The sequence below is a fragment of the Gavia stellata genome, chromosome 6 (assembly GCF_030936135.1).
Source record: "Gavia stellata isolate bGavSte3 chromosome 6, bGavSte3.hap2, whole genome shotgun sequence".
In the NCBI taxonomy this organism is placed as follows: Eukaryota; Metazoa; Chordata; class Aves; order Gaviiformes; family Gaviidae; genus Gavia; species Gavia stellata.
The window spans coordinates 21,904,121-21,931,960 of record NC_082599.1 but is presented as its reverse complement, the minus strand read 5'-3'; the positions used below and the strand labels follow the sequence as shown (position 1 = coordinate 21,931,960).

Genomic DNA, 27,840 nt, shown 5'->3' with positions numbered 1-27,840 from the left:
TATATCTACTTTGCATGGGTAGAAACTTTTCATCTAGTTTTCCCTGCAAAAGGTTCCCAAGGTCATCCATGAACAGAAACATTATTGATGATTTTGCTAATAGATGTTTAATGTTCTATAAAAAGTCATGTAAAAAAGGGTAGTGAACAATTGGGGTAAGCAAATAAAAACCTTAATGCAAATTATGCTTCATAATTCCTGAACTTCAGAGTACTGAGTACAGCTGAGTTCCAGTTCTAATGAAACTTTCTAGGAGTCTGTATTTCATCTATTTTAATTTAAACAAAGAGCAAAACTTGGAAAGTAAACTTCCTTTCAATGAATAATATTTTCAATAAAACATTTTTAATTTTTTTGTCTTTGATTATTCCTATATCTCAAGTGTTGTGTAAGAGGGGAGGGAAGAAATATAAGTACTCTTACTATACAACAAATAATAGAGGTGAATTTTCAACTGTAATTTGAAAGCATTCCTACTCAGAATGGATCTTAATTTCTAAAAAGACACATAGGGGGGAAAAAAGTCTCATTTCCCTTGAATATACATTACATGTTTCATTTCATACTGTTGACATGGTGGTGGTGTACTGTTGAGTGAGTGCATGCATTTCTCTTGGAGAGCAGGGAAGATGAGAGTCTTGGTAAACAGTAGCTCAGTGTACTTGACCTTGAGTTACAAGTTACTTTTCAAAACAGCTCAAGGTCTTGTTCACTGCAGCCTTTAGCAACCATAACAACTTGGCATTCACCCTATGCCTTTCACAAGCACGTAGCACTGTCCAAACATAACCTCTAACAACCTATGTAAGTCTTAAGTGTTGTAATGCAACACAGCAAGAGCATCTCTTCTTTTTGGCTGTGTGATCAATCAGTTCTTTCATGATAAATATTTTAAATAGGAGAACATTCATTGTGTCAACCTAACACCCAATCTGTGAAACTTACTGGTATCTATCAAACTAAAAAAAATTTTTGCAGTTATCCATTTTGTTTCAGATAATCAAGATCTATAACTTGTAGAGCTGATATTTCCATGATTTTAGATGTAATGGATATCACAGAAATATTTTAATTTTACAAAGCATTGGTAAAAGAAAGCTCTTGTACTCACAGCATCAGAGAAACAGTCACTGGCCTGGTGCTGTCCTCTAGTAGCAAACTTAAAGGAAAGAAGACAGTTTTCATGAGTTCTTTCATAGCCACTCTTTTCCTGGTAACTGAAACAAAGTGTCTGGATTAATAGTGTTGTATTTATCAGCTATCTCTAAATGAATCTTGTCATGTCTATAAATTCTGTGAGTACCATATGGGCTAGTCTTCCATAGATAACATACACTGGAGATGGATATAAATATATAGCTTGTAATGTGTCCGCAGTAGAGTCACAATTTATTTGTGGTATGCATGACCTGCGTCTATGTCTTGCTTGTTTTCTATGATTATTCAAAGAGACACATGTATTCTTACTATGGAAGGTCTTATCTTTGCTGGTATTCTGAGAATTACATTGTGCAGAACAAAATACACAGAAATGAAAGTGAGTGCATATAAACACGAGTTCTATGGCAACCGTCACTAACGTGCTTCTTTTGTAGGGTGTAGTGATCCAAAAGCCAAGCCAGTTCTATTTGTCTCTTAAAAACTACTTAAGATTACATGTCCCTTTGCTGCATCAATTCAAATTGTACTTAATTGAGAAGTAATATCCTGTGTATGCTTTTTCCTTTTCAAGTACTGTCATTTCATTTGGCATAGGGATTTGCATAACATGTAGTCAGTAGTTACTATTACATGTAAAATATGTCCTGTGCTAGTTTCTTGTGGTGTCCTGGTTTTCAGGAAATGCTGTAGTTCCTAGGGGAAACAAATAAATGGGTACGATAAACCATTAGCATTTTGCTATGCCATAATAATTGTGTTTTTTTTTTTTTAATTTATGAGAATCTAATCTCCCAGTATTTACTGTAAGGGAAAAAAAAGGTGGTTTACAAGGATATGTGCTGTGGACTGTCAACTTTGATCTAGGAGAAAATCAATGGTTTAATTGCTCCAATGATTCTTGTTAATCTAGTTATTGCTATGCTTATCTAAAGCTCAGTTGTTATCATAAGCTATAAAATTCTTCCTTGTGTTTTTGTGTTTATATTCTACATTATTTTGTTTTGGTTTGGGGTGGGGTTTTTGTTGCCTATATTCTCTTTTTGTGGGAAAGGAATGGATTGTGGTCTTTTGACTTGCAGCATATTTGTACAGTCTTCAGACCCCACAAGTTTATGGACTGAATATTTGTAGGAGAAGAGAGAGCAAAGCATAATGAAAAACAAAAGTAACTTGCCCAAAAAATGTGCAAGAGTGATGGAAATTAATAAATATTGTTGGAGCTTCTGTTCCCATTAAAAAAAACAAATATCCTCCCCCCCCCCCCCCCCCCCCAAATTTTTATAGCTCTATGCTGTTGCTTTATCACTCATGCTACACCTGTAGACCAGCACTCCAGATCTGTACGGACATTGTCCATGATGTAAAATTATGTGTAGAACTCAGGAAACAATGGATTGTTCAGTTTAGTAGCTAAAGCAAAGATTTGGAAGAAGGCAAGGTCAAAAAAGAACATTTATGGCTTTTTCATTAACTGCAAGTTTCTTTCTGGTCAACAGTTTTCTTAAATTGAAATGAAATGTTTTCTTTTGCTTTTGGATATCTTAGTTCTCTTCAAATTTTTTCATAGCATATTCAGAAATAACCTTAGTACTTATAAAAAACATTTCAACTCCCTGTAATTCCTCTCATTCCCTTTGTGTGACAAATCCACATTTGTGTATCAGATATTTCACTGTTTTCCACCTCTGACATTTTCATACATGGAATCAGCTCATTCTTTTGCTTGCTGTGGCTCACTGATCTATTTTAATGCTGTAGCTCCTCAAAGATAACTTCAGAGTAACGCAGTGAGCAAAGTACAACTGAAATTTTTTATTTTTAATTATAAGTTTTGTCCTAATTTATTTGGAGTATCTTCAACAGTATCTTAATCTTTTTCCTTAGGTTTCTTGAGCTGTTAGATGAAAGAGGCAAGAAAGAAAATTTGCCATATTTTCTCATGTTTTTCTGCTTAGATTAGTTTTTCTGTATGTTTGGATTTTCATGCAATGTTATGAGTTAGACTATTGGGAAAAAAAATATATATAATATTACATGCTACATGTAATCAACCATCATCCAATACATGTTCTCTTTCTACTTACTGGTGATCAAAGTACAATGGAGGAATATGATCAGTCAAAAAGCTATATATTTTTACATGCAGCCAACATATGCAATGAAATAAGACGTAATGAAAATTGCTCATTTTAACTGAAATGTCAGCTTTAAACATATCTTAAACTGTTCATTAGGAGACATCGTTTTGCTTTATACTGCAACTCCCTAGAGGGAGGTTCGAATACTGTTCTTGGAAACATCCTTCTCCAAATTCAGTACTGATAGACTCAAACTCAGATTTTGGCAACCCTGTAATTTTGATGACAAAATTAGAAATGGGCAAGATAATACTTTGAATGTCCTCTCTTTTTCTTTGTTCAGAGTGGTTTCTAACATGTTTCTTTGTTAAATTGCAGCTCAACCCTCAGAATTGAGAAAATACTTTCCAATATGTTCTTCATTACATTTTTCTGATTAAATAGAATTTTTATATTATATTTAAAGTACGTCTGGTAAAAATGAAACTTTTACATTGCAATTTCTGTGTGAACCTCTGTTTGGTTATTGGGGTTGTTGATGCTGAAGTTGTATTTTATGGTTAAAACCCACTGTATTTCTTGTTTTGATTTAGTTTTTAGCTGGTGCAGGAGTTTTGGTCAGAATGAATGTGTACTCTGGAAAGCTGATTTTTAATGCCACAATTCGGAACAGAAGTTTAGAATATTTAGTTTGACTATGCTATGCTAATGTTGGTATGTTAATTCTGAGATGGATTTTATTTTTATCTCTGCCAACGCTGTGGCAGAATCTCCATCGCTATTATGAATATAACCTGGTATCCCTAAAAATTACATATAAACAAGGTCTTACTCCAAAAGGATAAAATTCACAGATATGTGACTCTGTAGTTTGGACTTTATGGCATTCACATCTTTTGAGATACAAATTTTCATTATGACTGTGTATGGAGCACATCTTTTGTTTTAGGATAAGGTAGGAAATTAATAATATTCTTAAATGCTGGTTTCTGGTAGGCTTGAAGTACTATAAGGTATCTTATTTAAAAAAAGAACAACTGTAATTAATACTAAGTGCTAAATATAAATTATAGAGTAACATAACATTGTCTTGATTAAAAGTGAAAGGAGGTAAAGGTGAGGATTATGATCAATCACAAAGCCATGGATTTTCAAATGTCATTCCCCTGAATGGTGATAATGTACCTCTTTCATATGCAGTGAAATAAGATGTGAAAATTATTGTACCCTAATGGCTCTGCCATGAAATAATTTCTGTCATTATTTAAGCCATTGAGTGACTTAAGGAAGTCACTTAATTTTCCAGTGCATCATTTCCAGTCTGTGGGAGTGAATGGCAATGAGGGAGTCAGACTCTTCTCATAAGTGCCCACTGACAAGACAGGAGGCAATGGGCACAAATTAAAAAATGAGGAAATTTCATCTGAACACAAGAAAACACTTTCTACTGTGAGGGTGTTCAAACACAAGCACAGGGTGTCCAAAGAGGTTGTTGAGTCTCCATCTGTAGATACATTCAAAACACAGCTGGACATGGTCCTGCACAACCTGCTGTAGTAGAGGCTGCTTGAGCAGGGGGTTAGACTAGATGATCTTGAGAGGTCCCTGCCAACCTCAACTATTCTGTGATTCTGTGGTTTTCCAGAATTTAGGATAAGTCATATTAATGGATTTTCGGTAGTATTTTCAATCAATTTTTATCCATCATTGGGGAGAGGTGTGAAAACTGCCTTACCCGTCACAAATGCTTCAGTCAATTTTTTTCTAGAGAGTCCACTCCTCTGCTAAGGGCTCTCTGCCACACAGATTCCCTGTAAAAAGCAGCCATAACCTTTCCTGTATTTAAGGCATTCACAGCAATGCTGTTGTCTGTGGATTCTCTGAAACCTAATCAGACCAAATTGACAGTGTAAAATTAAAAACCAAAACAACAAGACAGGTATCAATTGGAAACCAGAGTTTATTTATACCGAAGCTCAGGGTTGTATGTATTTCAAAAACGAAAACTTAAGTCAGGTCCTGCAGGTAAGCAACCTTATCACTGAATTTTTTTTGAACTATGCATTCTAAATATTGGAACTACATTTTAATGTTGTGTTGTTGCTTAATTTAATATTAACTTGTGTTCACATTTAAACTAAACCAAAAATTTAATTCTCCTTTCCTATTTTGCTTCAATGAGAATGTAGTTCCTGAATCTGTAAAATTCAGTAAGTACCTCTAATTTAAGAGATTAATACCATGACAACAATAACTTCCCCTTCTGGAAATATGGTCCTGCACAAAGGTAAATATGAAGGTGTTCTGTCCAGACTGTGTTTAATGATGTGTCATATTTTAGTCATGTCTGAAGGAAAAAATGAAATATATTACAATGAATAGAGTCAAAGTACATTCTCCTAAATGTCTTACTGCACAACTTGGAGCTCTAGACTGAAAAACAATCTTAGTTTAGCAGAAGTGCATCTTAAATGTTGCATTTGGGATTATCAGAACAGTTTCAATTACTGTGAATTGAAATTATGCACCCAGGGCACTGAACTAAAAAATAATTTATGTGAGTTTCTTTATAGTCTGACAGTTCAGAGATGGCTGAATCTCAGCACTCTTTGGCTTTGGCCCTGGCGCTTTATGTGCAAGTTACTAAGTTACTCTCATTTTATGACACAATTTTCACTCACTTTCAGAGGTGATCAAAATCAGAATCTTCATCCTTTACTGGATGCGGGAGGGAACATCATCACGAAGGATGAGGAAAAGGCTGAGGCACTTAATGCCTTCTTTGCCTCAGTCTTTAACAGCCACACCAGGTATCCTCGGGGTATCCAGCTCCCTGAGCTGGAAGACAAGGATGGAGAGCAAAATAAACTCCCTGTGATCCAGGAGGAAGCAGTTAGCGACCTGCTATGCCACCTGGACACTCACAAGTCTATGAGGCCTGAAGACATGCACCCAAGGGTGCTGAGGGAGCTGGCGGAGGAGCTTGCCAAGCCACTCTTCATCATTTATCAACAGTCCTGGTTAACGGGGGAGGTCCTGGACGACTGGAGGCTTGCCAACGTGACGCCCATCTACAAGAAGGGCCGGAAGGAGGATCCGGGGAACTACAGGCCTGTCAGCCTGACCTCGGTGCCAGGGAAGATTATGGAGAGGTTCATCCTGAGGGCGCTCACGGGACACGTGCAGGACAACCAAGGGATCAGGCCCAGCCAGCACGGGTTCATGAAAGGCAGGTCCTGCTTGACCAACCTGATCTCCTTCTATGACCAGGTGACCCACCTGGTGGATGAGGGAAAGGCTGACAATGTAAAGCCTTCAACACTGTCCCCACAGTATTCTCCTGGAGAAGCTGGCGACTCGTGGCTTAGACAGGTGCACTCTTCGCTGGGTTAAAAACTGGCTGGACGGCCGAGCCCAGAGAGTTGTGGTGAATGGAGCGAAATCCAGTTGGTGGCCAGTCACAAGCGGAGTCCCCCAGGGCTCAGTTTTGGGGCCAGTCTTGTTTAATATATTTATTGATGATCTGGATGAGGGGATCGAGTGCTCCCTCAGCAAGTTTGCAGATGACACCAAGTTGGGCAGGAGTGTTGATCTGCTGGAGGTTGGGAGGGCTCTGCAGAGGGATCTGGACAGGCTGGATCGATGGGCCCAGGCCAACTGTATGTGGTTCAACAAGGCCAAGTGCCGGGTCCTGCACGTTGGCCACAACAACCCCATGCAATGCTACAGGCCTGGGGATGAGTGGCTGGAAAGCTGCCCCGCAGAAAAGGACCTGGGGGTGTTGGTCGACAGCCGGCTGAAGATGAGCCAGCAGTGTGCCCAGGTGGCCAAGAAGGCCAACGGCATCCTGGCCTGTATCAGAAATGGTGTGGCCAGCAGAAGTAGGGAGGTGATCGTGCCCCTGTACTCAGCAGTGGTGAGGCCGCACCTCGAATCCTGTGTTCAGTTTTGGGCCCCTCACTACAAGAAGGACATTGAGGTGCTGGAGCGTGTCCAGAGAAGGGCGACGAAGCTGGTGAGGGGTCTGGAGCACAAGTCTTAGGAGGAGCAGCTGAGGAAGCTGGGGTTGTTCAGTCTGGAGAAGAGGAGGCTGAGGGGAGACCTCATCGCTCTCTACAATTACCTGAAAGGGGGTTGCAGAGAGGTGGGTGCTGGTCTCTTCTCCCAAGTGACAAGTGACAGGATAAGAGGAAATGGCCTCAAGTTGCGCCAGGGGATGTTTAGGCTGGATATTAGGAAAAATTTCTTTACTGAGAGAGTGGTGAGACACTGGAATAAGCTGCCCAGGGAAGTGGTGGAGTCACCATCCCTGGAGGCATTCAAGGAACATGTGGACGAGGCATTGCGGGACATGGTTTAGTGGGCATAGTGCTGTTGGGCTGATGGTTGGACTTGATGATCTTACAGGTCTTTTCCAACCTTAGTGATTCTGTGATTCTATAATTAAAAGCATGAGACCAAATAACATCTGTTGGAAGCAGTACGTCACTGAAATCATGGTGTATAATGGCTAAGCAAATAAAAAGGAGCACCTTTTGATTTAATTATAATATTGATTTAAATGTCCTGTTGATTTCAGTTGGAGAGAATCCCAGGGAATGCCCTGCCCTCAATGATTTTGTGTGTGAGAATAATTGCATAGAGTCTCAGTTTGTCTGCGACTATAAACCAGACTGTGAAGACCTATCAGATGAAGCTGACTGCAGTAAGTATCTCTTTTTGTATTAATGTAATGTCCAATTAAAATTATAACTTTAAATTCTGTAGCATAGCTTAGATGAATTCACATAACTGCTCAGAAGACAATTGCAAGCAGGTTGCCTGCTCCCCCAACACAGGTCTGATATTTTCAGATCCTCAGAGACATTTGCTGCAAAAAGTATTTAAGTGTGATTTAGTTGCAAAAGTGTAACTTACTCAAACCAAAGACTAAAGATAAAAATTCCCCAAAAACAGCTTAAGGACTAAAAATATAATTAAGGAATAAAATCCATGGGTTACAATACAAATAAACTCTGAGAAGAAATGTAAACTCATTTATTACGTTGAAAGCATGTTGAGATGTCAATGTTGAATGAAAAAGCTAAGAAAGCAAATTAATGCACAGTAACATTTAGACATGACTCTGCTATAAAAATTGATTACTTAAAAACAGGCCTGTCTTTCCTTTCATATAAATCCTGTCTTTGTGATCTGAGTTGTGTCGCTACTACCTGTTCCTTGTTCTTTGTTTTTGCTGCTACCGGAGAGCTATGAAAATATTTTCTTGCTATTACTTTGTTACAGAACAGGTGGACAAAATCCAGTCTGTTTATATTTTTGCAGTCCTAGTGAAAACTGAGACAAAATTTGTCTGTAGGTATTCTTCACTAATGCTATTTGAGATGGAAGGACACAGCTCAATTCTGAAAATCTGGATCAAGTTAACAGGCTTTCCAATTCAGATGTGAAACTCAAAAGCAGTAAAACATTGTGCCTTTGTTCCTGCTTCATGTCTTTGTTTATTTGCAGTCACTGTCCAGACCAGGCTTTTGGAGTAGGAAGCTTAAGCAGTCCATATGTATAGTTCAGTAATCACTCTAATTCTTAATCTTCGAGCTGGAGGGCCAAATTCTGCCATAATGCAGATATGATCAAAAGTATCCTTGGTAGAGAAAGTAAATGCATCACATGCATCAATTCAGTGTTCACATTCTGTTGAAGTCCAGGTACTCCATTGAAATCAACCAATACTTGGCAGTCCCTTGAAAATCAAAGGCATTTTCTCTTGCATGGGTTGCTAAATGCTTTGACTGGACAGGGTTACAAAAATAACAACCCTTTATTGGGTGATGTAAATTATATTGTCTTAGTCAGACAGCAGACTTACAACTTGGAATACATATGAAGATGTCACTATAGGAGATTTAACTTGGAGTTTCTCCTTCTTTATTGTTTTCATAAAAGTAAATAACACTTCCGAAGTACCTACGCTGAAGCTGGTGTCTCTATTTCTGGTTTTTACCTTCTGCAGTGTTTTGTGTTCCAGTGAATTTTGTGAGTCATAATAATGGAAATGAACCTATGTTGAACGGTAGCTCTAAGACTAGCTTTTTTCCAAGTAGATTCGAAGAAAAAGTAGATTTTAAACAGATAATCTGTATTTCTTGTATATAATATTCATATTTTTTCAGGAGTTAGACAAAGTAAGTGCAGCAAAATACTCTGTAAACTCACCCTTGTAACATTTTACAGACCTAACAGAGACACAGTAAGTCTTAATTACTGTCCAATGTAAACTGCTCCGTAAAGATATTCAGAAAACTCTCGAGGTACTTAATTTATTCTGTAAATATTGTTATAGGATATAGTAGCTTCAGTGGTGGTTGGCATCCTGTGTTGTCTGGAAGGACTATGATAGCATCAACTCTCTTTTCTTAGTCAGATAATAGATGTAAACATTTCAGGCCATAAATGATCTTGAATCACAGTAAAGCAACACAGTCTTTGCTATAATGCAGAAAAGCTTTTCCAAGGGAAGAAAAAAAATAAATACTGATATTCACTTTAAGTAAAGAGAGTGAAATATCCTTTCATTGTAGATGGAAAGGCTGTAGTTACATCAAAATGTTCTCATCAGTCTTTAGTCTTGCTGTCGCTGCAGAACTGGCAAAATATCAAGTTAACAATAGAGGAGAGATACTGTAATCTGGCATACAGAATACCCAGATAAGCCTCAGGTGTAATATTTCCCTATCTGCTATATCTTAGTTCCAAAAAATGAGGCCTTATATTTGGATAAACACACCTTTTCTTTAAGCGTATATCTTATAGATGGGAATAAACAACATCAATGGGCACGTAATACCTTTTAGATATGGAAACCTCATTTTTTAAAGAAAGGGCAACAGAGGCTGCTTAATCAGAAAAGAGAGCAGAACAGGCACAGAGAAAGCTCTTCACAGTCTAACCTGCCCCATCACAAGTGGTTATGGCCACATTTGTCTGCAATTTTCTCCTTTTCTCTGAGCTCAAGGTCTGAGCTTATTTCACATTCTACTATAGTTTTATTAGTTTTATACCAGTGTAACTCCAAAGAAGTAAATGGACCATAATCCACTCAGCAGCAATTCCTCTGTGCAAGATTTACAACAGAATCTGGGTGAAATGAATTGTATCCACGTAGGCCGGTGGACTTTTTTTTTTTAAATAAACTCACCGAAATTACTTACTCTATGCTTCATTCAGTCCCATCAGGCAATTTTGCAAAATTTTCATTCTCTTTCAGTAACCCACTGGAAGTACTGAGGTGAAAAAAGCACACATGAAAGCAGTTTCAATTTTCATGAATTGCAGCCAATTATACACCCAGATTTGATTAATGGCAAACCTCAGTATTGATAATCCAACTAGAGGAGTGCTTGAATTATTGAAAGAAAAGCAATTTTTCAGATAAATAGAAGAATCTTCTGATGGCTTCTAAATAGGCTCTGTTTACCCATAAAATAAAAAAGTACCCAGCAGGTGCAGATATGTCGTGTGACTCTGTCAACCCTGTAAATATTGTTCATAAATATTTATTAATAATTGCCTTCTGAATGCACTGTTAAGATATTAGGGCAAAATTCCTGAAGTTAGGTAATCTATTATGAATAGTGTAAGTTCCATATGTATTTGGATTTTGATCTTGTTACAACTATACAAGAAAATTGTACTTGTTGTTTCAATTAATAGGTTCTCTTCTTTGCCCTTCTTGCATATGAGGGTGTTTGGTGTTGGAGTTAGTCTTTATTAGGCTTACATGATACTTTGCAGTGTCAGTGTGGATGCTCAGTGCATTTGTGTATTCCTTTCATGATTCCTGTGAATAGCACTGAACAGCTGGGGAGGGAAGGCACCTCTGGAAATTGCCTAGTCCAACCTCCTGCTCAAAACAGGGTCCACTGCAATAGGTTGCCCAGGGCTGTGCCAGTCAGGTTTTGAGTATCTCCAAGAATGGAGATGCCACAACTTCTCTAGGCAACCTGTGCCAGTGTTTGACCAGCCTGGCAGTAAAAAAAAAGAAGCTTTTTATTAACCTTAAAAAGTGCTTACTGTGTTTGTTCACGTTGCCTCTTGTCCTGACACCGGGCACCACTGAGAAGAGTCTGGCTTAGTTTTCTTTACACCCTCCCAGCAAGTATTTATACACACTGATAAAATCCCACTGAGCCTTCTCTTCTCCAGGCTGAACAGTCCCAGCTCTCTCAGCCTCTCCTCATAAGAGATGCTTCAGTCCCTTGCAGTATGGTAAGAGTACAGTACATTACAGAACAGCACAGATCCTTCTCCTAGCATTCAGTGGGACATAGGTTATACACTGGATCAAAATTATTCTTCTTTTAAGAAGATATTTGTCCTATGCATTTAACTAAGGTGACACATTTTTACAGAAAAGCAAGTCCACAGGGTTACAGTGTGTGTGCAGATCTTGGTCATACAAAACAGGTTTATGATAATGGTAAGTTATTTTTACAATGAATGGTGTCAGTTGTTCTTGTAGCATCAAAGTAGACAATAAGAAAAAACCAAAACATTACTAAAAGGCAATTAAATCTATTATTTTTACCTGTATCCTTTATACCTAGACAATGATATATAAATAGTTGTGCTTTAATGTTGCAGAATACTTCTAGATCAAGAAACACACTCTAAATCATCAAACCAATTTTGGTGGATTAGAAACAGGTCATAGTCAAACCAGTTTCTAAAATGCATAAATGACTGATGTTTAATAGTTTGGAACCTTTCCCAGAGTAGTCCTCGCTGTCACTCAGCAATTGTGTAGCTACCTCTGTTTTATAGCTAAGGAAAAGACCTTTAGAAGCCAAAGAAGAGTTCATGATGCTATTTGATTCATCTCTACGACAGCATTTGTATAAATTTATTGATTAATTACTTTTCCAAAGTCACCTGAAACATCAGAGGCAGATCTAGAATTGGGAAGTTTAACAAAGATCTCCTGAATTCAGTCAGTGTCTTAATCACTAGAACTTCTCTCTCATCATAAAACTGCCTTCATGCATAACACTCACAAGGATGATCCAACATATGTTCATGAAAAACACCACGGTGGAAGTGAAGTCCAGGTTTGCTAACTAATTGGCTGGGAATCATTCTGTCCATTCACCTTGAATAATAACTAAAATTGGTGAAGTCATCAGTTTGTCCTCAAGACTTACATGGGCATATATCTGTAATAAAGTTTAAGACTGTTTATACCTGCTCCGGAAATGAAGGTTGAATTTTACCTTTCCTCACTAATTACCACATATTATTTATGTCAGTACATGGAACACAGGAAATCATAGCATTAGCCAAACAGAATCCGTTCCATTACCATGTACAGTATGTTCATTATAGCATTTTACATATAAGAGCTGGGATGATAATTTACTTCTTGCTTTATTTTCAGGTTATTACACAAGTATTCCTGGAAGCTGCAACTTTGAAACACAAGAGCAAGAATGGACTACTGTATGTGGATTAACACAAGACCCTAGTGATGATTTTGACTGGAATACTAGCAACAGTGCTGTCATGGGACAAACGGGTCCTGATACTGACCATACACCAGGTATTGGCGTGTGTCCTACATCACTTTTGGGAAAATGAAGTCTTCCCTGAATTAAAAAAAAAAAATCCCATAGATTAGTGCCAAGATAACAGCAAATCTCAGTGTGATCAGCTAAGCTTATTGTATATGCAGACAAATCATAGTGAGCAATTAGCACAGTTCACAAAGCAGTTCCAACAAGCATTTAAAATGTTCACTTTTATATTAAAATTACAATAGACAATATGTATCACAAAAAAAACCATGCAAAAAATAGAGTAAATGTTTTAACATATAGAGTCTCATCATTTATACTATCTGGTAACTTCTATTTCTGTCAGAACACAAAACCAAACAGCCTGCATAGTAGCCTATTACCAACCTTTTTAATCATTGCTTCAGCAGCACTGTAATTTTACAGATTGCTCTTTTCAGAGTGGTCCTGATTATATTATTCTTTATACTCCACTTCAGCTTTGATGCATTTGTTTAGTAATTTCCTAGACAATGAGCTGCTAAATATAATATGAAGATACTAATTAATCATCACTGCTGGGACACAACAGACTGCTTTCTAAAACAGTACAGCATGCCTGTACAAGTGCAGTAAACGTCTTCAAGTCTGCAATGATATTATTAATTAAGGCTCTATTTGAAAACTTTTAAAGAAGTGCAGATATGAAAATTTTAATGCAATAAAAGAGCGTATATTTGGCAATAATCATGGGTCACTAAAATATTCCATCAGATCTTGCTCAGAAATGCTGTGACAGTGAATCCATGCGCTGTTGAATGGCTGAAAACCTTTGGATGAACAAAGGTGCAAATAATAGTCCAGACATCCATTTCTCTCAGGTCATCTGAACACAAAGTGTAGAGCTTATATTAAGCAGCACCTTGACTGAGACCATCCGATGACCCTGACTGTGCTGTAGTCAATCTCCGGAAAACCTTGTTGCATTGTAGGCATTTTTATAGGCATCTCCATGAAAGTATCAGCTTTGTGTTTCTAATATCAGCTTACAACTGAACAAAACAACATTAGGACATCTTGCTAACCTCTAGCTAACTCAAGTTTTTCTGAGAACCCAGCTTAATCTGTCATTATCTTTCCCTCTCCCAATCACCAGCTCTGCACTTTTCTCAGCAATCTCTAGTATTTTGTTCATTCCTTATAGAAGTCACTGGATTCAAACGAAATCTCTGTGTGAGACCTTGTGTGTCAGGCCCTAATACTCGTCGTTTCTGTAGGGGTAACTGCAGTAAGAATGGAAAACCTTGGACCGATACTTGTAGAAGATGGTCATCTGACTAATAGGGATGAAGAAGAAGCGGAGGCATTCAATGTGGTTTTTGCCTCAGTCCTTAATAAGACTCATAGACCTTGGGCTACCCAGTCCCCTGATTTGGAAGATTGCAAGTATGGGAACAGTGACTTTCCATTTGTGGACGCTGAAATTGTAAGGGACCAGCTCTGTCAGCTGAATGTTCACAAGTCCATGGGGCCTGATGGGATTCATCCCAGAGTACTGAAGGAGCTAGTGGATGTTATGGCAGGACCCCTCTCAATCATCTACCAAAGGTCTTGGGAGTCTTGGGAGGTCCATGCTGACTGGAAGCTACCCAGTGTTATTCCCATCTGAAAAAGGGCATGAGGGAAGACCCAGGGAACTACAGCCCTCTTAGTCTAACCTCAGTTCCTGGAAAAATTATGAAGATTATACTGTGTACTATTGAAAGGCATTTAAAGAATATGCAATCATCAGGCACAGTCAATATGGTTTCACAAAGGGAAAGCCCTGTTTAACTAATTTGATCTCCTTCTATGATAAGGTCACTCACCTAGTGGAGAAAGGAAGGGTAGTTTTTCCGGATTTTAGTAAAGCTTTTGATACTGTCCTTCACACCATCCTTCTGGACAAGTTGTCCAACTGTGGGATGAGTGGGTTCATGGCGCACTGGGTGAAGACTGGCTGAAGGGCAGAGCTCAAAGGGTTGTAGTGAACGGGGCTACATCTGGCTGGCGGCCAGTCACCAGCAGTCTTCCCTCAGGGTTCAATTCTGGGTCCAGTTCTCTTCAATATATTTATCAAGGATCTGGATGCAGGAGTGGAATGAACCATTAGCAAGTTTGCTGATGATATTAAACTGGGAGGTACTGTTGACTCTCTTGAGAGACAGGAGGCCTTGCAGTAGGATCTAGATAGATTGGAACATTGGGTTATGATTAATGGGATGAAATTTAACAAGTCAAAATGCCAGATTCTGCACCTAGGATGGAGTAATGCCAGGCACAAGTATAAATTGGGAGAGGAGTGGCTGGAGATCAGCCCTGCAGAAAGGGACCTGGGGTTGGCTGACGGCAGGCTCAACAGGAGTCAGCAGTGTGCCCCGGCAGCCAAGAGGGCAAACCGCATCCTGGGGTGCATCAACCACAGCATAACCAGCCGGTCAAAAGAGGTGATTATCCCACTGTATTCAGCAATGGGGCGGCCTGGAGTACTGTGTGCAGTTATGGCCCCACAATTTAAGAAGGGTGTGAAGGTCCTTGAATGTGTCCAGAGGAGGGCAACAAAGCTGGTGAAAGGGCTGGAAGGAATGCCCTGTGAGGAGTGGCTAAGGACTTTGGGCTTGTCTAGTTTGCAGAAAAGGAGGCTGAGGGGTGACCTCATTGCTCTCTACAGCTTCCTGAGGAGGGGAAGTGGAGAGGGAGGTGCTGAGCTCTTCTCCCTGGTATCCAGTGAAAGGACACATGGGAATAGTCCAAAGCTGCACCAGTGGAGATTTAGACTGGACATTAGGAATCATTTCGTTAATGAGAGGGTGGTGAAACACTGGAACAGGCTTCTTAGAGAGGTAGTTGATGCCCCAAGACTGTCAGTGTTTAAGAGGCATTTAGACTATGCCCTTAATAACATGCTTTAGCTTGGTCAGCCCTGAATTGGTCAGGCAGTTGGACTAGATGATTGTTGTAGGTCCCTTACAACTGAAATAGTCTAGCCTATTCTATTCTAATAATAAATTTCTGCTATACAAAGAGTCTGACTTTAAAAGTTGAATTCTCTGAAAGTGTAACAGGCTACAGTAGTACTCTTCTCCTTGTCAACATTTTGAATAATCTACTTTTCCTGGAGTGTGGTACCATCCTAATGAATTCTAGAAAAACATGCACTCATACACTGGTGCTTGAAGAATGGCTGAGGAGCAGTGTGTGTGGATGCGTGTGAAATGCTTGATGTTCCTACCTAGGATCTTGGTTTAACTTACCTCCCTGACACTGGCTTGCCAGAAATCTTAATATAGAAGTGTTTCCCTAGATGCCCCTGCAAGATGTTGCTGATAGACTACTACCAGAATGCCTAATGATTGTCCGGAGAATGAAATGTATTGATAGGCAGTTACAGTTATCTCTGTTATGTAGACAGCAAGCTATATTTATATATTGGATTATATAAATATAAAATCATACACTATATTATATAGGTTATATAATATAATAAATCTGGATGGAATATTAATTTCCATCATAAATGTACCAATCTCTATTTGAGAAGTGCTTAGCTTTCCTTTCCAGAAGCTTTAATGGTTAGAAAGCTTATTTTAATTTCCATCTTATCAGCAAAGAATAGTTAGTATTCAATGTAGAAGTATCACAATATCTACTGTTTTTCTCTTGAATTTGTAAGCAGTGTGATCTCCAGGTTTCAACTCTTTTCTGGTGTTTTACGTTTCCAAAATCAACAGAGACATCTTATCAGTGGGTGGCTGTAACCATTTCTGTCCTATTCATTTACCCTCCCTTTTCCTTAAGAGGATTCTGCACCTGCTGCAGGAACTGCTCACCCGATCGTGAAGGAACTGCTTATCTGCCACAAATCACAGTTTTTCATTTTAGAGAAAGCAGACATCCATACTAGTTTGTGTTGGTATTGCAGGTTGTAAATGTGGAAGTTCATTCCTCTTGGAAAGGAACAGAACAGACAGGTAGAGGTAGAAACTATTGCAGCTGTCCCAGGCAAGCTGTTCCTTGCAAATTAGTAGTCTGACTTGGTTTCTTGCTCCTTGCAAATTAGTAGTCTGACTTGCTTTCTTGCTGTTCCTTTGATGCAGTGTAATGACAAAACAACCAGTAGCCCTTGGCTTTTGAAGGAGATTTTGTGTGCTTTCCTATATCAGTTGCTCTCATTTAATTGGTTCTTCTTTGCTTCTGTGAAATTACCCAGCAATTGTAAGAAAAACAAAGTTAATAAAAAGCAAAGCAAAAGGAAAACAAAATTAGAGCAAATGTGTTTGCAAAATTACCCAGATTTGTAATTTACTTGTAAATTAACTGGGCAAGAAATGTTCACATTAGCTGTAGAGAAATCACTTGTCAGAATTGCCAACAGCCTAGATACTGATGACTTGTAATGTCCAGAAGTATCTATCAGCCCATTCCTGACCCAAATCCAATTCCTTCTTGTTCCAAACTCATTTCCTCTAGTTACTAAACATACAAATTCTTTGTACAGAGCATGCATGCCATTACAGCAATATAACGAAGCCTGTGATATTATACCAACTTTGCATTAAATGTATTGGCACAACTTTGTGTGGAGGAATCTCATACTGGTTTAAATGTGTCCTATATCGCTTCATGTAGCACAACTTAAATTGACATTACAGATTTCAGATGGATAGAAATGTTAATTTGAAAAAATTTTGCAGCAGTTTAACAAAATTAACTTACTGTATTCGTACAGACTCTCCGAGAAGATAAGTCCTGTGATTTGAAAATGAAGACTTTTAGTGATAAATAATAACAATGCTTCACCTGTTTAACAGTCTGCAATATGACCAGTGTGTAGCTTATGCAGGTCTCAATTTTAAAAATATTCTTTTCTATACATTTCCTTCTCAAATTCTTTTTTCTTGCTCAAAACCAGGACACTTTCAACCTTTTGCCACTGCACCCATGATCTATTTAAATATTCAGAGGATGCAGCTGATCAAGTGCAGAACATTTCAACCTCAAAAACTTCAGCCAAATGCAAAAACAAACTTGTTTAACTTTTGCTATATATTATGTATCATTTTGCCATACATCATGTACCAAGGAGCCAGGCACCTTGGTCTTCCAGTTTGCTGGTCAATTGTCATGAATGAGTGGTTTAGGCCACTTGAAGAATCACCGTGAAGGGTACTGGCAAAAGCGATTTTAATAGAAGTTTATAAAAATGCAACTTAACAGAATTTGATGGCAAGGTTCACTCTAGTACTTACTAAAACATACAAAGGAAAATCAAATTAGAAACAACTCAGAATGATTTATACAGGGAGAGAGCGAGGAGAAACAAAAGGAGTAAAGAATAGGGAAGACCCTCCCAATGAGTCACAAGGTTCAGAATGGACTCCCTTGCTTTCTAAACTTCTCAAAGAGGAGTTTAGGTGCAGCTGAATCCAGACTTAGTCTCAGACTTGGTCAACAGTTTATGTCTAGAGGAACAGAGACGTACAAGGAATAAAGAAATCCTCCCCTTGAGTGACGAGGTTCAGAATAGACCCCCTTGCTTTCTAAACTCCTTCTCAGAGAGGAGTCTAGGTGTGGCTAGGTCTACTCCTAGTCCCAGACTTAGTCAATGGGTTTTATCTAAAGGATTATGTGTATTTAGCAGCAATTTGAGGTTCATTCACGGTTTCAGGTAAATCATAAGATTTTAGCAGCATTTAATCACGGATTAGTTTTGAGATTTACAAAGCGAGTTAATCACAACAGTAGCTTGATTACAGATTGATTCACACATGCACACACACAGACATAAAGTTATAGATATAAACAAAGGTACCTGTTAAAAACTCCCCTCGAGTTCTGTGAAAATACTCACTTCAAAAGTCTCGACATTCCTCAGCGGGCCAGGGTTCAGTCTTGGGGAGGAGAAGGTTTTACCCCAGGTCCCATCACTGGCTTGGCATGGTCCTTCAAAATTTCACAAACGGGAGAGTTTGCGAAACTCTGAGAGGTGTTCCACTCAGAGGGATATGATGGTCGCAGCCTGCTGCAGCCCAGGAGAGCTCAAAGGGTCTCACTTGGGACCACTGTTCGTAGGTTCACAAGATGATTGGCTTTAGTCATTAGTAAAATGATAGAATTTCAGTAACCATGGTGTTGTTCCACTTGGGTTACAATCCAGATAAGGAATGTCCCAGGGTTGTCCGGGAATGACTGATTATTCCATTACTCTCACTCTCGTTACCCGCCTCAGTCAGGTAACAGGAGCGCCTGGTACAGTCAGTTCTGTTCCCTGCCTTAGCCATGCAAGAGTCCCTGGAACAGTCAGGGGATGCTTAACCACCCAACTTGTTACACAAATGTCAGGGCCTAGCTGAAGTTTCTGAGATTATAGAGTGGTCCAGGGGAGAGGGGGAAGGAATGCACCACCACATCAGTATGCAACTATATGGGACCACTCTATTTATGAAGAATATAGTATATCTGTGTCATTATAATCTTTCAAACAGTTTTTTCTCTCCTGAGAAAATGTACATGTTTCTTGGAAAAGCTTGAGGCGTAACATGATACCCAGGTAACCTCACCTGAAAACGTCATCTCAAATAAGATGGCTTCAAAGACAGCAAGAGAAACTAAGAACATTTCCTTGATAATCATTACAATTTACAAATAGTCCAAATTCTGGGTTTCCTTTGACTGAGATCCATACTGAATAATTCTCACTCTGAACAAATCATCATTTGAAGGTCTGTAAGAATGGCGTGTTGGATAGCAGTTTGAAAGCCCATTACATAGCTTCACTTTATGAGTGAAAGGCCTAAAATTGCAAACAATTTTAGGTAGAAATAACTGCAGCTCTCTTCAGATGGGAAATAATTTTTGATATTTTCACCCCAGTCCAAGTGGATCTGACACTTGAAGTAACATAGCAATGAGCAGCTTTCTGGTTTTGCTTTCTTAAAATCCATATTTGCCACCTTAGTAATAAGGAGTACTAGATTGTACCTCATATTGATCTTACAGCTGAAAATACATCTTATTTTTGTTCTAACACAAATTTTTTTTAGTGATGGCAAAGTTGTAGGAGAAGTAAATTATTTTCCTTTTAGGTCTTATAATGAGGCTGCCAGCTGGGGGGCTTTCATCATTCTGCCAGAAAATTTAGTGATCATGCCTTAGCATATGATGCTTATACTATTTTAATAATTTGTCAATATAGGGAAAAGCTAAACTTAGAAATTCCATTGGGTCCGTTGCTATCCAGTTTGTTTTACAAATATTTCTTTACTTTCCAGAATAGCAATTAATTCATTGAACATTTTTTCTGTGCATCTACCTCAAGACCATCACAATTGCTGCTTTCAACCATACCGTCTTAAAAGCTACATCTCACACAAGTGTATAAATCATATACCTTATTCTTCACAAATCTGCATTCTTGAATTATTTTAGTTTAATGCAGACTGAGTCTTGAGAAAATTCAAACTGCAAAGCATATGAAACTACATTCCTAGATTCAGCTGCAGAATACATGAGCTCATGTATGACGGCTGGATATACAGAGTGGGTATGAAGGCACCAAGTTTATTTTTAAGAATTCTGGAATTTATTGCCATAAGAAAGAGAAGATGGAATAGCGCAGATGTACAATTTACACAAGTTCATCCATAACTTAATTCAAAAACTTCTTTCATGGGAATAGCCATCTTCTTTACAAAACGTTCATTACTATTTCTTAATAAAACAAAGCAAAAAATTATCCTAATTGTCAGGGAATCAATCTTTTCAGATATATCACTTGTTAATCAGTTGCTTACAGAGAGGCTTAGAGGAGCTCACAAGGGGCTGGCTAGACTACTATTATGATTGTGATCGTGTTTTATGTGTCTTGTGTCACTTAACAGAAAAGTTAGGATACATTCCTTCGATTAAAAATTCTGAACTTTTTTCTCCTGAGAAGCGTGACTTTCAACAGTGTCAATAGAAAAAAAAAAGTTTTTCTTATCTGAATAACTGAGGTAAATTTTAAAAACTTGAAAATAGAGTTTTGAGAGAGCTTACTTAAAAAGGTCTTGCTGAAATTAAGCTTAGGAAGCAGCCTTACTAATTCTTAGTACCTTACCAATGTGTTCCATCATTTCATACATTTATGTAAGCAAAGGACAGATAGGACTGATTGGCTGACTTCTTTATGAATAATATTAAAGAAGAGCTGGGTGGTTTGAGACAGTAATGTTTAGAGTTCATATGCAGAAGCTCCTACTTGTTGCCTTCTGCAGGAGGTGGAGGTGTGGTATAGTGGAGAGATACCACAGTTTAGAAGATACTGTTTTGCCCAGTTTACAGACAGGGACTGAAGTTATGTTTGCACATACACTGTCTTTCTTAAATATATTTCTTATATATATTATATATTTGTATTTCATGGTGTCCTTGAGATCAGCTTCCCAGGTAACCCAAAGGTGTGGTACGTGTGCCCTCTGCAGAGGATAACACACAAACACACCAAGTCACGGCTCTACAGAATCACAGAATCACAGAATGATAGGGGTTGGAAGGGACCTCTGGAGATCATCTAGTCCAACACCCCCACCAGAGCAGGTTCACCTAGAGCAGATGATTGCACAGGAATGTGTCCAGGTGAGTTTTGAATACCTCCAGAGAAGGAGACTGCACAACCTCTCTGGGCAACCTGTTCCAGTGCTCTGCCACCCTCAAAATAAAGAAGTTCCCCCTCGTGTTTAGATGGAACTTCCTATGATCAAAGTTTGTGCCCGCTACCTCTTGTCCTGCCACTGGGCACCACTGAAAAAAGACTGGCCCCATCCTCCTGGCATCCACCCCTTAAGTATTTATAAACATTAATAAGATCCCCCCTCAGTCTGCTCTTCTCCAGACTAAAAAGACCCAAGTCCCTCAGCCTTTCCTCATAAGAAAGATGTTCCAGTCCCCTCATCATCTTTGTAGCCCTTGGCTGTACCCTCTCCAGCAGCTCCCTGTCCTTCTTGAACCGGGGAGCCCAGAACTGGACACAGTACTCCAGCTGTGGCCTCAGTAGGGCAGAGTAGAGGGGGAGGATAACCTCCCTCGACCTGCTAGCCACACTCTTCTTGATGCACCCCAGGATGCCATTGGCCTTCTTGGCCACACGGGCACATTGCTGGCTCGTGGTCATCCTGTTGTCCCCCAGGACTCCCAGGGCCCTTTCCACAGAGCTGCTCTCCAGCAGGTCAGCCCCTAACCTGTACATGGGGTTATTCCACCCCAGGTGCAGTACCCTACACTTGCCTTTGCTGAATTCATAAGGTTCCTCTCTGCCCAACTCTCCAGCCTGTCTGGGTCACGCTGAATGGCAGCGCAGCCTTCTGGTGTGTCAGCTGCTCCTCCCAGTTTTGTGTCATCAGCAAACTTGCTGAGGGCACACTCTACCCCTTCATCCAGGTCATTGATGAATATATTGAACAGGACTGGACCCAGTACTGACCCCTGGGGAAACATTAACTCTGCAATACAGGTAGGGCACTTACGCCTCTCAAGAGCTGGAATGCCCCTTCCACAAGAGTAGTGCAAGGATGCTTACCGGGAGGGCTGTCGTTCTGCATTTTGGAGTACAGACTGTCTGTATGGCCATGACTGGAGCATATCCCACTACAGGAGAACAATCTGAAGGGAATAACTTGATCGTAGTGTCCTCTATGCCCCTTAGCTTAGATAAAAAAATGTATCTCTACCCTCCTGTTTCGACAGCAAAGCTGTTTGGTCAGTAAAACTACATTAAAAAACCTTACCAGGCCACCCAGACCCGCTTTCTGTGAGCTCAGAGCTTCAGCAGCCACTTGCAGTGGCTGTTGCCCGGTGACATGGCTGAAGATGACTTGTGCATTTCACCCATTGATGCTTACTGTAACATTTTTGCAGCTACTGTCTACTTGACCCTCACCAAATAGCAGCATGTGTCCGGCCAGCTGCACACCTCTTAAGCCGGTCTTAATGCCACCCTCAACCCACCAGGAGTAAAAAAACAAGTCACAGTTACAAAATCGAAGGGAATTTGGACAGGAATGAACTTACCTTAGATAAAATATCCTACCTGGATCTTGATGCACCTTCCTAGCCCCCCCCAGCCCCAGTCGAACTTGAAGAAAGTCTCTGTCACTCTGAAGCCTTCTCCTTGTAAAGGTCTGCAAAGTTAAGTTAAAGCTTTTTTTTTGAGCCTGATTATGGTCTTGAGGTAGAAGAATGGGATTTTTTTGTTTGGTTTTGGTTTTGGTTTTTTTTTTTTTTTCCCCCAGAAGAAGTCCCTTTGAGATATTTAACCATTCTACAGCTATTCTGGCTGCAGCTTAAGGCATCACTTTCATGCTAGATTAGAAAGAACTTTACCTGCTACAATAGCACACTGTCAGTGAAGTTACAGGAAGACCAAATCTGGAAAGATGTCAGGACCCCATTCCCAGTGAAAACTGAAGAAAGCACTAGAACACAAAGACAAAAACTTGATCTGGTTATAATGAAGGGGAATTCAGTCTTTTACATCAGGAACAAGAATTAAGCCATGGGGTTGAATCTTTCTTTGGAGTAGTTCAACTTGTTCAAAACAACTACTAACTCAGCTCTGATCTTCAGGTGTTGCTTCTTTGTAGATTTTGGAGGAAGTTGTCTGGTAAGGTCTTCTGTGTATTGTTTCTCAGGACAGCCCCAACAAGGTGCCCTTCTCTTTGTGAAAAATTTCTTCTCTTCACCATAGAAAGTTCTGTCATTCTCTTCTCTCCATGCAGGACCAAACCTTACTTTTACGATAGCAGATAGAATTAAAGTGATAACAAAGAAGGGACTACTATTAGTTAATTAAAAAACCCCGAGTCAGCAGCATGATTTGCCTATTCAACCACTTGCTTTTGGTGGTATGTGTTCATTTTAGGTGATAGGGCCTTTTTGAGGTGTAAGAAAATGACATCTTTTTCTGCTTGGAACTGAACGATGAATTCTCTTTTATGCTACCTTGTGGTTCTTCAGCAGCAGCTGAATGATAGGAAATGTTGGTATCTTGGACCACTAACAAGCTTCAGGGCTTCAATATGTCCCCTACTGTCATGCTGCATAACAGAGAATTTTCCTGGGTAAGATCAGCAAAGGTGCTCCTGACTCCTGCAATGTCAACCTTCAAACTGATCCTTCGAATTAGTGAGTGAGTGTTTGTGTTTGCAACATGTTTTAAATTTGTTATTCAAATATGAATCAAGTATTTACACAAGGATAAAAAAGGCAGAGTGAGATCTGAGGAAGGTTGTATTAATATTGTATGTAAAAAAGAGAAATACACAAAGTATTAACATGGAAGATCTCTGTACAACCAAGGTAGGGTATACGTGTATGTGGTAAGAGATCTCTGTGTGTAAAAATGCTTATGATCTGAAGCATAAAGTAGTATTGAAAAACTATAAATGTTTTTTATCTTTTTATTAAGGTAAAGGACAGCATTTTTTGTATGTAAACTCATCTGCCCAGAAGGAAGGTGACAGAGCGAGGATAATTACCACCAAACTCTTCCCAGCTAGCTTTGGGGTCTGTAGGGTTCGGTTCTGGTTCTGGATGTTTGCTTCTAGGCAAACAGGAGTCTTAAAGGTAAGAGAAAAAGCACTTCTACTACGTCATGACATAGTAATATTTGCTTTAGTAGTATTTGCATTTCTGCTTCTAGAATGAGCAGGATCTCAGAGCTTATATTAGCAGTGCTTCATCACAACTTAACTGCAGTTACACCTATATACAAAACTGTTGCCGACAAGATCAAGTGGCAATTCTGTTTTAGATTTAATTCCACTTGAAGTCCTTTTGGTACACATGTAAGAATTAACATTGCATGTTTGACAACCATACTTAAACCTACTGAACATCAGCACAGTTCTTCTCTGCACAATTCACTTTTTAACATAAAACAGAGGCAGTTTCCAATGCTTAGGACAAAAACAAGATGTGGTTTAAAAGAAAAGTTTTAAACATATTAACGTCACCATGTATGGAGGGTGTTTGATTAAAATGACTGGAAAGAAAACATTTAACCATATTAACAATTATAGCTCAAGCTTCCATAAAAATGTCTTCTTGCTGTTCCCCAAGCATCCTTAATGGGCACACTTTTAGTTGTTAAGTACCCTAGCAAAAGTCCGAGCATTGATGTGAACCCTTGGCAAACAACTCATTTCATGTGCCTCACTGAATAAATATGTTACATAGTGCCTTTTTTAGAGGTCTGAGCAAGACTCCTATCTGTGGCAGTTTGTTAAATTTTGAAAATAAAGGTTATGCCAGTTTTACTATATGTGACAGAATATAAAAATTTGCATATGCTATCAAATTCCTGAACTAAATTAGTCTATGTTAAAAGTGAGCAAGAACATTTTTGTGGTCTTGGGCCTGGAATTAAGTCAGGAAGTTTGGACCACTGTTTTTGTACTTGTTCTCTTTGTCTTTGGTCTGATTCTCCACTGTAAAGGACAATCGTAGCATAATTCCATGGGATTATAGTGCAATTCAGGCTGGATAGGCCTCAGGAGGTCTCTAGTCCAACCTCCCGCTCCAAGCAGGGTGTCGCGTTAAAGGGCAAGGCAATTTGGCAGAAAATAAACCCCCTTGCATTCTAGCTTGTCCTCAGATATCAGAGGGGATGGGGACGGCTAGGCTTATATTCCAAGTGATGCCCAATTCTCTGTGTTACCAGTCCGGTTGTGTTCAATGTATTGAACTCTCACGGTTACAGATACACTCATAACACCATACATTTTCAGTCTAGTTGTGTTCCATGAACTAGCATGGTTGCTCTTAAGGAATTTGGTGGCTGTGCTGGTTTTGGTTGGGATAGAGTTAGTTTTCTTCATAGTAGCTAGTATGGGGCTGTGTTTTGCATTTGTACTAAAAACAGTATTGATACACAGGGATGTTTTAGTTACTGCTGAGCAGTGATTACACAGAGTCAAGGCCTTTTCTGCTTCTCATACCGCCCCACCAGCGAGTAGGCTGGGGGTGCACAAGAAGTTGGGAGGGGACACAGCCGGGACAGCTGACCCCAACTGATGAAAGGGATATTCTATACCAGATGATGTCATGCTCAGTATATAAACTAGGGGGAAAGCTGGCCGGGGGACCGCTGCTTGGGGACAGGCTGGGCATTGGTCAGAGGGTGGTGAGCAATTGTTTTCATTTGCATCACTTGCCTTTCTTGTCTGTTGTTTTTTTCATTACAATTTTTATTATCATTATTATTATTATTATTTTATTTCATTTCACTTATTAAACTGTTTTTATCTCAACCCACGAGCTTTCTCGCTTTTACTTTTCCTGTTCTCTCCCCCATCCCACTGGGGCAGGTGGGTAGTGAGCGAGCGGCTGTGTGGTGCTTAGTTGCCAGCTTAAACCACGACAGTGGCGTTCAATGAGAACTGTCACAGCTAGATTAGTGAATAGTGCAGTTTATTGAAGCAAAAGATACACAAGTTCTTTTGGAGTGCTGGTGGTAAATTTACCGCCTGCAAAGCATGTGTAAATACTGAGAAGATGAGTAATATAGCCTGGCTACAAATGCATTAAGTTATAAAGCAACTCTATAGAGATTTCTAAGTTTCCCTGGGAAGCACTCGATATAACCAAGTGTTCGAATCTTACCCAAAGGTGTCCCTGTGGGGGGAAAGGGAGGCTCAGCCCGTCGACTGATCCCAGGTGTCAGAGGTGGTCTGCGATGGTATCTCCCCTGGCATCCCTCCTCTCTTAAGCCATTTTTATATTATTTGTCCTTACAGGTGGAGCTTGAGTGACTCTAGTCATACATACCTCTATTGTAATTGGTGTAAAAGTATATGAACTTAGTATAAGCAGCAGATACTTCTGCTTTTCAAACTGATTTTAAATGAGTTTCCAGTTACGTTATTTGTCATTTCTTTCTATTCAGTGAATAAAAATGCTCAAAATGTACTCTTCCCAAAGATACTTCAGTTATTTAAGATTAATTTTTAAGAAGTGTTTATATTGCAACCTTGTAATTTTTTTATCTGAATATAGCTTTTAAAATACTCCACTATGTTTTCAAGTCCATTCTTTCCAGTTTACATTATTTATCCTTCCACATGCACAAACTTTGCACATTAAGATTAAGAAAACAAAACAGTAGATAAAGGTCGAGAGCAGTTCCAGATTAAATTGAAGTAAAAAGCAAACAGCAATTGCTTTTTGGATCTGTTGGTAACTGAAATACTGTGAGATTATCTATTTGTTTAAATTCAAGTATTCTGGACATTACAGCATGCAAGAGTGCAGACAGGTTTTTTTTTGAAGGTGCTTCTGAAGTTTTTCAAGCATCACAGAACACTTAGAATTAGTGAATAAGTGGATGTGTGTGGCCTATGTGTGAGTTAGTAGGCAGACTGCCAAACAGAGCCTGCTTTTTAATATTTTTTGCCTTTCAAACAGACTAGTTTAATTAACTCTTATTACCTTCAATTTCATAAAGAGTTCCATAAAGAAATGTCTTACTCCCACACACAAATAAGGTTCCCTGTTTATGGCTTTACAACATGTACTCTTTATGTAGAAACATATAACAATATTCATAACAGACTGAAGTACTCAGCAAGGAATTAACATCCTATCATAGAGCCAATTTACTCTTATGGACCTTTTGCTTTTTTCTATCAAACTAATAATCTGTTTCAGCATTAACTGTTGCTGTTATTAAATCAAGAATATAAATGTACTGTAACCATTTAAGTGAAAAAAAGCCTAAAAGAACAAAAAAGAATAACAACAAAATCAACAACCCAAAAATTTAAAAGCAACAACTGAGTGAAGATTTCTGTTCAGGTTGCACTGGAGGTGAAAAAAGTCGAACTGTAATAGGAAGTCTGAATAATGTGTTAGAATATAATAACATCAGTACAAAAACTGATGTTATAGCTATTATCCAAAATGCAGCTATCTGGTCAAGTCTGAATTTAAAAAAAAACAACTGCAGAGATAGAACATACTGATAAGTGTGATTAAAATGA

At 39.1% G+C, this 27,840-nt stretch overlaps 1 protein-coding gene across 1 annotated transcript in view; it reads left to right on the top strand.

Moving 5' to 3' along the window:
- Nucleotides 1-27,840, top strand: part of MALRD1 (MAM and LDL receptor class A domain containing 1) — a 277,676-nt gene that overhangs the window by 172,173 nt on the left and 77,663 nt on the right. Inside the window, exons 29-31 of the mRNA XM_059818810.1 lie at nt 7,819-7,944; nt 12,673-12,834; nt 24,270-24,427. Of these exons, the coding sequence (XP_059674793.1) occupies nt 7,819-7,944; nt 12,673-12,834; nt 24,270-24,427 (446 nt within the window). The remainder of the gene's footprint in view (nt 1-7,818; nt 7,945-12,672; nt 12,835-24,269; nt 24,428-27,840) is intronic.